General features: G+C 34.7%; 1 protein-coding gene across 7 annotated transcripts in view; it reads left to right on the top strand.

Annotated features, from left to right (window-relative positions):
• Window positions 1-12,417, top strand: part of LOC105060655 (uncharacterized) — a 39,752-nt gene that overhangs the window by 1,507 nt on the left and 25,828 nt on the right. The window contains exons 1-5 of one of the 7 annotated variants that reach the window (XM_073250299.1): window positions 584-686; window positions 4,867-5,095; window positions 6,095-6,290; window positions 8,973-9,143; window positions 9,263-9,379. In XM_073250299.1, coding sequence (XP_073106400.1) covers window positions 4,923-5,095; window positions 6,095-6,290; window positions 8,973-9,143; window positions 9,263-9,379 — 657 coding nt within the window. In that variant the 5' untranslated portion in view covers window positions 584-686; window positions 4,867-4,922. Of the gene's footprint in view, window positions 1-583; window positions 687-2,199; window positions 2,515-4,866; window positions 5,096-6,094; window positions 6,291-8,972; window positions 9,144-9,262; window positions 9,380-12,417 lie in introns of those variants that run through there. The other 6 variants (XM_010944445.4, XM_010944448.4, XM_010944449.4 and 3 more) reach the window with 6 other exon arrangements.

Genomic DNA, 12,417 nt, shown 5'->3' on the forward strand with positions numbered 1-12,417 from the left:
TTCATTAATCCTCAAATTCCACCTATAATTGGCTAAAATGGCTGTATGAGATGGAATCGGAGGCCTAGTCGAAACTCCTGTATTCATCAAATAAGGCTTTGTTCCAGATGGCTCTCCTTCATAATGTTCAGTCTTTTCTTTATCATAAAACATCATCTTTTTTAGATGAGAGCTCTCTAGGATTTTCATATTCCCATATTGTAGACACTATATAAGCGACTCTTGTGTTGTTGGTTGGGCATTTTCTAAGATTATACCACTAGGGCCGCATTCTAACTGGTAAGGATCGATTCTATTTAGTCAATAATGTAATTAACTTATCAAACTGCTTAGAGATAAGTGAACAAATAATTTCCTGCTGACTTACTAGGGGCCTCACGATCATAGCAAATTTGTTGGTAATTGTTTCAACAAGATCTTTTTGACTTTTATCTAGATGATACAAAAATTATGTCGTAGTATCATTCATCTAGTATACGATCCATAGGAAAGTCTTTGAGGCAAGATGCTGGATTTTATGCTGGCCAACTTTCTTTCCTAATGATACTCTTTATTGGACTTCATCGCTAATAGCATTAACTTATGGTAGGGATGAATCGAACTCTACTTGTTTAGCCGAGGGAGCTTGCAAGTCTTCGACATCTTGATCATCAGTAGGAATAGCTTCTAGCGGTTCTATAGCCAAGGTTTGAATTTCAACTTTCTTCTTCAGAGGCATTCCGTGTTGTCTGATCGAGCATGCTAAAAATTATTTCTTTGTTTTCACCGTCGAAGTTCAGAAAAATCAATAAATTGATGGTGCAAAGAGAAATGCACGGCTTTGCCAGTGCATAACCAAAAACTTGAAGAGGATAATTGGGTTCAGAATTGTCTTGGAACTTCAAAAACTTTTAAATTACAAAACTAATGCCTACTACTAAAAATGATGCCGTAAAAATGCCATTCAAAAGGTAAAAATAATAAAGATAAAGTAAATAAGGAAAAAAATAGAGTTTCCATTGATTTTTTTTCCTTGTATGGTTATATCCAGTTTAAATAAATTTTACAATACAGTTACACCCCTACTCATCCACCTTTTGTAATTGCTTTATTTTTAAACGGCTCTCAGTATCATTTAAACTAGTTTTGAGCCCATGCATTGCACATGAATTTTAGATCTGATCATGTTGAAAAAAATTATATATAAATAATAAAATAAAATTCATTCAAATTTTTAATATCATTTCATATTCTCAACTATCTATATAAATAGATTTTAATTATAAGAATACAATAATATTATATATTAATAATATAATTTAATTTATATAAATAGGATTTAATATAGTTTTTTATTAATTTAAAGCTTAAATTTAATGCTTGAAGGATTGTTAGATAGGAGGACACATGGTATAAAAAAATTACTTACGTAGATAATCTCAAATGCTAAAAATTTTTTTCTCAATTTTTATTTTATAATATATATATTAGATTCATTACTTTTATGTCCTTCACGTATCAGCTTTTTTATTGGGCCTCATTGCCTGGTCCACGGAGCCCAAATAATTTACGGACGTGAATTTGCGGTGCAAACAATAGAATATTAGTCATATATATCCAAGTAGTAGTAAATTGGAAGCGGCATCCAGCCTTACCGTAAAGCACAATTTTGATATTTATTTGTCTTTTTTGATGAGGCGGTACAAAAGTGTAAAGAAATACATCTGCAATCCCTTATGATGGGAACCCTCACAAATTGTATTTCTTTTTTCCTATTAATTTATAATATATTAATTTTTTTCTTCTTGTGTAGAAGTATAAATGCAAGATTAGGAAGGCTATGATATTAATTAATGAATATAGAATTTTGAAGACTATAATATTATTAATATATTTAAATTTTTTTCATCTAGTTAAAAATAAGAGAAAATAGATAAAATTAAATTAATTTTTTTTTTTTACATGTATGCTCTCCTAAATTTTTAAATTTGTATGTATATTGTTTACAAAATTACTATTTACATATATATTCTTTTCAACTTTTATTTTTGCACATCTAGCTATTAAAGATATTTTAGTTATTTTAATTTTAAATTTTTAATTTTTTAACAGTATTAGATGATATTGATATATATATATAAATAAATTAAATAAATATATATATATAAATATTAATTTTAGAATATATTTTATAAGGAAGGGATGCGGTCTCGGCGTTCGGTTTAGGCCATGTGGCCGGATATGGGCCGCCGGCCCATATCTCCATTGTAAACTGCTCCCCTCCTGTTTATTACTCTCCTCGAGACCTGACCGTAAGTCTCGATCCTTCCCTCTCTCTTCCATCCTCCAATTGCCGTCGTGCATCCCCTGTTGCTCACCTCCTCGCCGTCCGGCGGCGCCTTCTTCTACGCCTTGGCCTCTTCTCTGTTCTATTGTCCTCCGATCGCCACCTGGCCTCGAACGAATCTCGCCGCCGTGCAGCACCGTCGTCTCCTGCCTCCGCCGTCGCCGTTGCCGTGGCTTGAAACCTCGAAGGTCTCCATCAATTTCTCTCTCACTTTTTGGCCTTGAGCCATGTCTTATCCCAAACCAACCCCCGGATCCTTTCCACTCCCTCGTTTCCTTGTTTCCATCCTTACAGCTGATAAATTCTAATTTTTCCCCTTATTTTTGTGTTACTAAGGTCAAATTCATGTATGTTCTTGGGTTCCATGAACAGATTTCAATACTGGGATTTCCATAAATCTTGCTTTGTAGTTGAGTGAAGTTTAACATTTCGGATATATGCTCTTTCGAATCCCTTTCTTTTGTGTGCTAACAGATCGTGGAAATGGCTAGATTTTTTGGGATGTTACTGTTTGGCTGTTATTTGCGAATTTTAGGATGTTATTGCTGTAATGTTATTTTGTAAATCTTTGCAACTTGGTAGTGAGCGAAGAAAGTGATAAAATGTTCTAGTCTATATTTGTTTGGATAGCTGAGAAGACGGGTCATCACCGTAGAAAAACTAGAAATAGTCACCCATAGGAGATAGGGACTACTATAACCAAATCCCTGTTATTGATTCGGAAAGGTATGGTAATTTTGAGTTTGATCAGGTGGTGAACATAGCTATGTATTGTAAGAGAATGATTTTGCATGGCAGAATTTTAATCATGATTCTTATCGGTACATGACTGCGTTTTCCAAAAATATAGCCTTTTACGTTACATTGGGTGGCAGTTTTGGGTTGATGAGCCACCGAAGGATATGGCAGATGAACAAAATGGGATGCATGATTTCTGTATAATAAGCCTTTGCTGTTACCAAATGATTGACATCCTAACTTGATCCTATCATCTTCTTTGGGCACAAAATGATCATCATCTCATTCTAAAGTGCTTGGTCCTTCTTGCGTGAAATCTGAATGGCTAGAGCCTTCGAGTCTGAATGGCTTTTTTTTTTTTTTTTTTTGAGGATTTGTTTGTTGTATTACTTTTAGGTGTTTTGTGGTGGTGAATGTTGCCTACCATGCTACAGAAGAAATTAAACAAAAAAAGGTTCGTGTGGATGTTAATTTGTGTTGCTATTTGATTGATATCGGACTTTATGTAGTTCCAAATGTTTATTACATTATGTGCTAGAAGAACAAAATTTTGTTGTTCATCTGGATAATTATTATAAATTTTCTGGGTTAGATTTGAATGCATGAATTCAGGTGGAACAAAATAGCTTGTGTTTAGGTTAGGCAGGACCTGAATTCAAAGTTGATAGATTAATCACTTGCATATTGAAAGTTAGGATCTTATATTTGTTATGAATTCAAACTGCATGAATGGAATCATAGGATCATTGTTTTAGGAGTTTCCCACTGGTAAATAGATAGGTGGTTTGAGGTTCCAGTTCTCGTCATTCCTGAAAGTATCTTAAAACCTTAGCTCATCTACATCCTATCTTGAAGATAGTGGGTAGCAGGTGGTTTGAGGATCCGGTACTCTGCATTATGCATAGAATAAGAAGAAACTGTTAGAATCTTGATTATCCTAGGCACACTACCATAAATATTACCTTTTACCACATTTGAAAACTACTATTGAGAAGTTATGTCTTCATGTCATGTAAAGTGTGCACAATTATCAAACTGTGGGGGAAAAATCAAAATAGGTGATCTAAACTCAGATTTAGTCTGCACAAAATCCTACAATTTTGAATTTCCAACACATTTATCTGAAAAAAAGTCAAGTCAGAAGCACTTTACATTAAGAAAATCAAGTAAAGTGGGTGCACACTTTATATATGTTGATAGATTTTTGTGTAGACTTAATCTGGTTCTAAATCAGGTTATCTGTCCTTACTAAAGTCAGGAAGTATCTGAACCTAAGTTTTGCAATAAATGTGTGTACACTGAATTTTAGGCTACATAAACATCCAAACTTTGTTGGTTACCATAATTGATGTTCAAAAACTCCATAAAGGGATATCCCTAGTTTGGTGTGTAGTGCCATGTCTTAGTCAGAAAATAGCATTAAAACTCATCCTTTTTTCTTCAGTTGTGCACAAGTTTATAATCTATCTCCATTCAATCAATACTCTATAATTAGTGTAGTAGAGCATCATGATATATACTAAAGTCTGTAAAATTGGATTATCATAATACCTTACTAAAACTTTATTTTATTTGATGCATATATATTACAAAATCTAGAATTATCAAGTTTTTATACAAATAACATCATTGCTAATTATCAATTATTACAGAAATATTTAATAAAAGTTATTGTTTAAAACATTTTTCTAATTTTTAAGCTCCAGCACCATCAACATTTTTTTGTTTGTTCTTCAAATGATCTCTTTCTGTACCCCATAATAAAATGATATCTTTTGTCATTTTTCATGCATGTGACCTAGAAACTACAAATGGATGGCCATGGCAGGAAAAAGAATGTGTCTCTTTTACTTCCTTTATGGTAAGAGGGTTTGTAACAGCTAATGGAATGGAAAAGAAAAGAACAAGCGATGAGTTTGAACCAGGACCTATTCCTCCTTCACAACCAGTGGACAGGTTTGGATTTATAAAACAAGAGCAGAACTCTCCAGATGGCATAACTAAAAGCAGGCCTGCCAATGAACATGAGAGGTATGGTTACACCATTGGGTTTGTCCCTCTTCAATATTGTTTGCAGTTTCCCACTTAGAATTTATAGAAGTATGGGTTGTTTTTTTTGATGTACATTGGATAGCAACCACTATATCATGAGCTTTACGTTATTCCTGTTTTCCCTTCTCCTAATCAGAAGTGTGGCCTCACACATAAGCCTACTGAAGGAACAAATAACATGCCATTTTATGTTAGTAGGCATAGCTTTGCGTTCGACAAAAGCTGTTTGAAACTCAGTCATGGTTGAGTTTGCAGCCAACATGGGCTTTCAGGTGAAAGTGGTAAAAAATTCACACAACATGCTTTAGATATTTAGCACATTTCTAAGAATAAAGAATATGCAGGGTATTTCAAATTTATTTGTACTCAGGTACTCTCCCTGTCATATTTATTTGCTGTCAAGTAATTTCTGAAAGATCAGATATTTACCTGACTGAGGATTACTGTAAATACTCATATTTAGTTTACAGATTTAGAAAGTTCAGTTCAAATTATTTGCATGCTATTCAGTTTAGTAATTATTCTGGTAGGTTGAAATTATCTGAATCTATAGTATATTTAAATTTGTTCAGTAGAAACTTTACAAGGTTCCACAGAGTCGACTGTCAATTCAACTTTATTTTTTCCACTTTATACTCTGACTTTATTCCTTTTATGAAGCCACATTTCTGAACATCCATACTCTCAGCTTCTATGATTTAGAGCATGTTAAACGACTTGATTGGTGAATACTTCCTGCCTGCTTTCACAATTTTCCATGAAAGGACTGAACTTAGGGAGAAACTTTTTGGCTGTTGTTTTCTTTACCAGTGTCGAGGTACAGTCATTTTTTTATTTGCTATGATTTCATAATATTCTTCATCGTGTTGGAAGACTTATATCCGGTGTGCAATGTGCATGGTTTTATGTTTCTAATTATTCTTCATGCAATGACTTTTGATGCCATACTTCCAACATATGATGATCAATTTCTTTCAGGGAAGAAAGGAGGATTAGAAAGTGGAGGAAAATGATAGGTGTCGGTGGAAGCGATTGGAAGCATTATGTTAGAAGGAAACCTCATGTGGTTAAGAGGCGTATAAGAAAGGGAATTCCTGATTGTTTGAGAGGACTTGTCTGGCAATTGATTTCTGGAAGTCGAGACCTTTTGCTAATGAATCCAGGGGTTTATGAGGTAATCCACTTAGCATATACATACTACTTTTGTTTTCACCTTTTGCTAATGAATCCAGGGGTTTATGAGGCAATCCACTTAGCATATACATACTACTTTTGCTTTCCTTGACATAATTTGCTTCTTGGAAATTATTCTATTTATGATGTCAAACTCTATGGATGATATGTTTTCCATTGTTGTGGCTAGGAATTCGGATCTTTGTGTCATTTTGAGGTGAAGATAATAACTCAAAACGAGTCTTGTTTAACATATTTAGGATAGTGCGATATCATATAGCTCCTTTTGGGATCAAAATATTCTGTAACAACACCAAGTGCAAAGACATTGGCCCTATGAATTTCTATGCAAACCTCTTCCAACACAGAGAAGGACAATTCTATAATAGCATAATGAGTTCTGTTCATGCGGATTTGCTTTTAGATAGGCTAAAGTGATTCGTCAAAGCCTGGTGGTTGGCCAGCCTCACAATTGCAAGTCTAATTGGTTCTGTATGCCAAACTCGTCGCCCTGCTTATCTTTTCTTGGGACAGTGTTGATATTGCATCTTATAAAAAGAACAATCTTTTTACTTTCTCTTTTATTTTTTGATCATTGTTGTTGCTATCCAGGTGGGATGCTATGTGTTATAGCTGATAGCTAGGGGCATAGGGAAAACCATCAGCGAAATTGGGCAGTTTTAGCTAAGTAACATAATTTATGAGATCTTTGTAAATTAAGGAATGCAGTATGGTTGTAGGAGTATTCTGATGCCAACTTACAAATATGAAGGTGATGAACAAGTGCATCAACTGTCAAAGAATTGCAACATGTTATGAAGGTATGAAATGAATAAGAGAATTAATGATTACTTCTAACAACCAATATTATTATAGGTGAGAAGGTCTACTGCTATGCTATTTTCTTCCTTCCATGAGGTGCTAGAATAAATAATAGTGAGCATTGACTTGGAGAAATCTTATAATAGAAATTTGCCAGGTAATTTAGTGGGTTCTAAAGACTGAATGAGTATCAATAAAATAGTGAAAGACATTTTCGTGCAGAAGAGGAGGTTTGTCCATTTCAAGCATGAGAACAACAAATTTTGAAATTTGAACCTTAGTTTGATTTTACCGAAAGGTTCAGTCTTAAGATGATTGTGAAGTTGAAGCAACTACTAGTAATTCCAAGGAGGGCTTTGTAGGATACTGAGATGAGATAAGGGAATGTTAAAATTGAATCATGATGGAAAGATTTGGATCGAACTTGGAAAAAGTATATGCAGTACTGGTTTCATGTGGCTGTATATCGGTTGAGATATCAGTTTGTCTCAGGATCAGGCACTGACCGATATGATATATAGAAAACATTGGCCCTTATAATCATGGTCAATATAAACTGATATATGTGTGGATATTGACCAATATTGTTAACCTATCTATTTTACCATTTGAGGGCAGTGAAATCAGTCTCAAGGATGGGCACATCCCGCGGGGGTTGGGGGAGGGGGGGGCTTTGTGCGGTTGGTGGCCCCGGGGAGGGAGGGGGGGGGGGTGGTGGGTGTTGCACAGGGGGTTGGTGGAGATCTGGCAAAGTGGAGGGTAGCCGAACCAACTATAGCAAAATAGAGAGTCCATGGTAGCAGCAGGCAAGAGAATCAAAGGTGGCTAAGTGGACCGCGGCGGGGGGGGGGGGGGGAGGGGGGGGGGTGGAGAGAAGGGAGGGAGTGGTGGTGGGAGCATGGTAGGGGGAAGTGGGAAACAAAGGGTTGGAGAAGAGACAGATATGAGCCATTATTTTAGATGATCAGATGCTTATTTCTTGGTGAGAAATTAGGATGTGGGTTGTTTTTGAAGCCTATCTGGACTTTTATCTCAGATAAGATAAAACTTGGATGAAATTGAGATGGATGGGATATCGGTCCCTTAAAACTTGGATGAAATTTAGGCTAAAATTAGAATGTATATCTAGACCTACCTCGAGTTCTTTTATTGAATTATACTGCATATGTAAACAAAGAAACAAATTGACATTTTCATTTAAGAGGGGAGTTGATGACATGGAAAATATGCTCAAAAATAGTGTAATCACTACATGCGATTCAGAGTAAAAATCTTATAGACTGATGGTAAAGTTGACACTGATATTTGGATTGGAGACTTGGAGTATTTGTTTTCTGGGATGCAGGTAATCCAAAAACATAAGTGAGCATCTTTCTTCAAAAAAAAAAAAAAGGATATTGAGCATTGAAGAAAAAAAATGTTTAGGAGTTATAGAGGAGAATGAGTATTGAGAACAAGGGCATCACCAGAAATTCAAATGTCAATATAAAGGACAGAATGTAAAATTGAGTGATATGGTCTACATTGCACAAGAAAAGACTAAAGTGTAGTCCCTGGTGAGGACAGATGCTTAAAGTTGACATGAGAGTTTCAGTAAAGAGATTACTCGATTAATGATTACCTCAATAAAAGTTGTGATAATGGTTTTTGAAATTTTGGATTGATGAGAGATGCAGTCTTGAATAGAAAAAGAGTAAGAGATTCAAGAAACTGAGGATGAATAGATTAGATAAGGCTTGTCGTACCTTTGTTATTGTGCATGATTTTTTTTTTTGGTTATCTTTCTTGTATCAAACTTTCCATGTTTTTCCATCTTTTGAGTTTGTTAGTAATATGCTTATTGCTAATTATTTTTCTGCAGCAACTAGTGATATATGAGACATCAGCATCAGAGTTGGATATAATTCGTGACATATCTCGAACTTTTCCTTCGCATGTTTTCTTTCAACAGAGGCATGGACCAGGCCAAAGGTCCCTATACAATGTTCTGAAGGCATACTCTGTATATGACAGGGATGTTGGATATGTTCAGGTTGAATTGAAGTAATGAACCCTACTTTTTAGCATTTGCCCAGCTAAAAGATTTAAGATCACTGCTTCATAATATTGAAATTATCAGGATATCACTTGATGCAGCTAACTATATTGCAGGGGATGGGATTTTTAGCAGGTTTGTTGCTTCTTTACATGAGTGAAGAAGATGCATTTTGGCTATTAGTTGCTTTGTTGAAGGGGGCTGTTCATGCACCCATGGAAGGCTTATATCTGGTACTTCATTCTTTTCTAAATATTGATTTATTTGTGATGTGTTATGGACTTGTTTTTGCTTTTATGCAAATACTTGTGTCTATTTCATATATATTTGTAGTAACTAGTTAGAATGCACTTGCATATGCACATGGAACTGATACCTGGTAAAAGAGAAAATAATTTTATAAATGGAACTAATGCCCAGTAGACGAGAGAATAATTTTATAAATTTAAAGAGGGTTATGCAAAATTTAGTTTATGGTTTCAAATAAATTTAGGATGGTGTAGTTTTAGATATACATATTTAGAAATCAAAATCTAATTCATAATTGAAGCAGAGGTCAATTCCAGTCCTAATCCAAATATTTGATTCACATTGGATTAGATAGTTTTTGGTGGATTTCGAATTGGAAGTTTTGACACTAAGCATGCACAAGAAATAATAAAAGGCTTTTGTTATAATTGCATTATCTTTTTGTTAAACCTATGATAATGTGTTTTTTTATTGAACCAACGATGTGATAAGTCATATGTTATCATATTTATATCCCACTGAATTCAAGCACAACAAGATTTTCTTTATTTAACTAAATAGTGATGGCTGCTTATATTTTTGACCTTTCTTCATGACAGAGTACTAAAGAGAAAGGGAGAAGATGCTTATGCTCTTTGGACATGTTTGGTGTTGCTTAAAAAGAGTACTTTGGCACTTTAAAAGCAAAAACATGCTTTGTAGAAGCAACGTTTTTGGTAATAGTGTATGAAAAGTGCTTCTACAAGAAGCAAAATTAAACAATGCTTTTAGCAGAAGCTAGAAAATCCAGCTTCTAGCTTCTCCTTTTATGAGAACAACTAAAAGTAGAAGCAACATCAGAGACCCACCTTAGTGTCAGATTGTATGTAACCAAAGAGGAAGTAAAATATACCCACACACAAAGATATAAATAATCAAGGTTTTTTTGAAGGCAGATCTCAGTCATCTTAGTGGGTGGCCGAAGCTGAGATGAATGGAGATATTTGTTTACCCTAGTTGATATGGAAAATAAGCAATTTTGAAAGGAACCAAGATTTTCGAGATTGTGGCCAACATTTCAGGACTAAGATATCAAAACCTTGGCGGATATGGGAAATCCAAAATTGAGAACTATATCAAGGTTCTGATTTTGAGATATTTTTCTTAAAATTTTATCGAAAAAAATAAAAGGATGATTTAGAGACATCAGGCAATATGCTTATATTGTGTCTGTGGATATTTCAGGATGTCTTCGTTTATCAATTGAGATAGTTGGGTCCAAGATTAAGTTATGTATTGCATTGGGAGGTGCCTGATGCCAATACAAACTGGATCTATTCTAAAATAAAAACCTTGAAAATAATAAATTAGTGTCAAGGAACGGTGGAACTTTGTGAGAGGAAAGAGGAAAGCCATCTGATAAGGACAATCGGATTTTAAGGAAAGGAAATAAACACCTTAAAAGCACCACATTTTATAATATTGTAGGATGGTATTTTAGGAGGAAAAAAGTATAGTTTAAGAGGTCTCTCCCGAGTTAACTTTTGACCTACATAGTGATAATTAGAAAGAATCCCATCCATAAGTAATTGATTTGGAGTGGATTTGAACCCATTACTTTCAGCAACCTTGACTCCATTACCATATTAACTAACTGCTTAATAAGAAATTTGTAAATAAATTTGTCAACAATTTATATTAAAGATAACATGTTTTAATAATCATTTTTCTCCTTGCTGATTGAATTTTACTTTTGCTCCAGACAGGTTGCAATATAATAGTACTTATAGTCGAGTATTGGAAGCAGAACACCAATCTAGTCTTGACCCTTACTTTGTTCAAAGCTACAACCAATATGGCTTAGTATTTTGATTTAGTAATTTACTATTTATATTGTCCTTTTCTTTCATGTTAAGCGAGAACTGTCGCTCGTTAATATTCTTTTGTGATACAAGCCCGTATCACCAGCTTACATGATATATTGCTATTGATAGATGGCAGTGGGATCCAAAAGAATTCAAGGTCTCCCATCTCCTCCTCCTCCTCCTCTTCTCCTTTTCTTTCTTTCCCTATACTTATTTGCTCCTCATTTTCGGTTGGGTGCTTCCAATCGTGTTCTCTGTTATTTCATGTGCTACTGAAATTTGTGGTGAGTTCTCCACCATTTTCTTGGAAAAAGAGAGATTTTTCTGAGGGCATTAACTCAAGCATTAGATGTTGTTAATGACTGTTTCTGTGTCGGGCGCCCACATCAGTCTCCTCTTTCTCATTGTAATTGGTCTGCTTTGATGGACTTGAGTCCTTTTATAAAAACATTACCACTTGGCTATAGTGGATTTATTGTTCTAATTTGGCATCAATGTTAAGAGTTTTTTAGACTCTTGATTGTAGACTAGACCAAATAGATCCTCTAGTTGTTTCCTTCAACATAAAATTCCACTTTCAGAGTAGATGTCTGACTTGGTAGTCAGTAAGAGGGTCTGATAGTGTCATATCTTGAGCAAGAATGGCTTTGGAGGAAAGAAATATAGCTTAAGATGGAGTCCATCTCTCCTGACTATCTTGGGGCCTAGTTAAAGATAATAAGGAAGAATCCCATCCATTGAGATAAAAACATTATAAGGGTTCTTGGGAGAAGATATATTTTAATTATTAGAAGGGTATGTTGGGAGGGGGCATTTTGAGAATGCATGTTTTTTTGTTCCTCCACATGGGACATTGGCACAATTGTGTAGTTTTTAACATATACAAGCAAGGAATAATTTTTTACTGCTTGTTGCATGCTGGGCAAACAGGCAAGCACCTTTTTGATTCATGTAGTTTAGGGTTCCAAACATTGTTTACTGCTGTGTGATCCTTTCCATAAATTTTTAACATTGACATCATTGTTGATGTAAATTATACAATAAATAACTAGAGGTATTGAGTCAATTCTTAAGAGAGACTCAGGAAAGGGAAGTGAATCTAAATTGCATTTTGTAGAGAACATAGTAAAATTGTCTCATCAGCTACACCATTGCTTGATTAAGGTGGCAATTTGCAT

The sequence above is a fragment of the Elaeis guineensis genome, chromosome 16, assembly GCF_000442705.2.
Source record: "Elaeis guineensis isolate ETL-2024a chromosome 16, EG11, whole genome shotgun sequence".
Classification (NCBI taxonomy): domain Eukaryota; kingdom Viridiplantae; phylum Streptophyta; class Magnoliopsida; order Arecales; family Arecaceae; genus Elaeis; species Elaeis guineensis.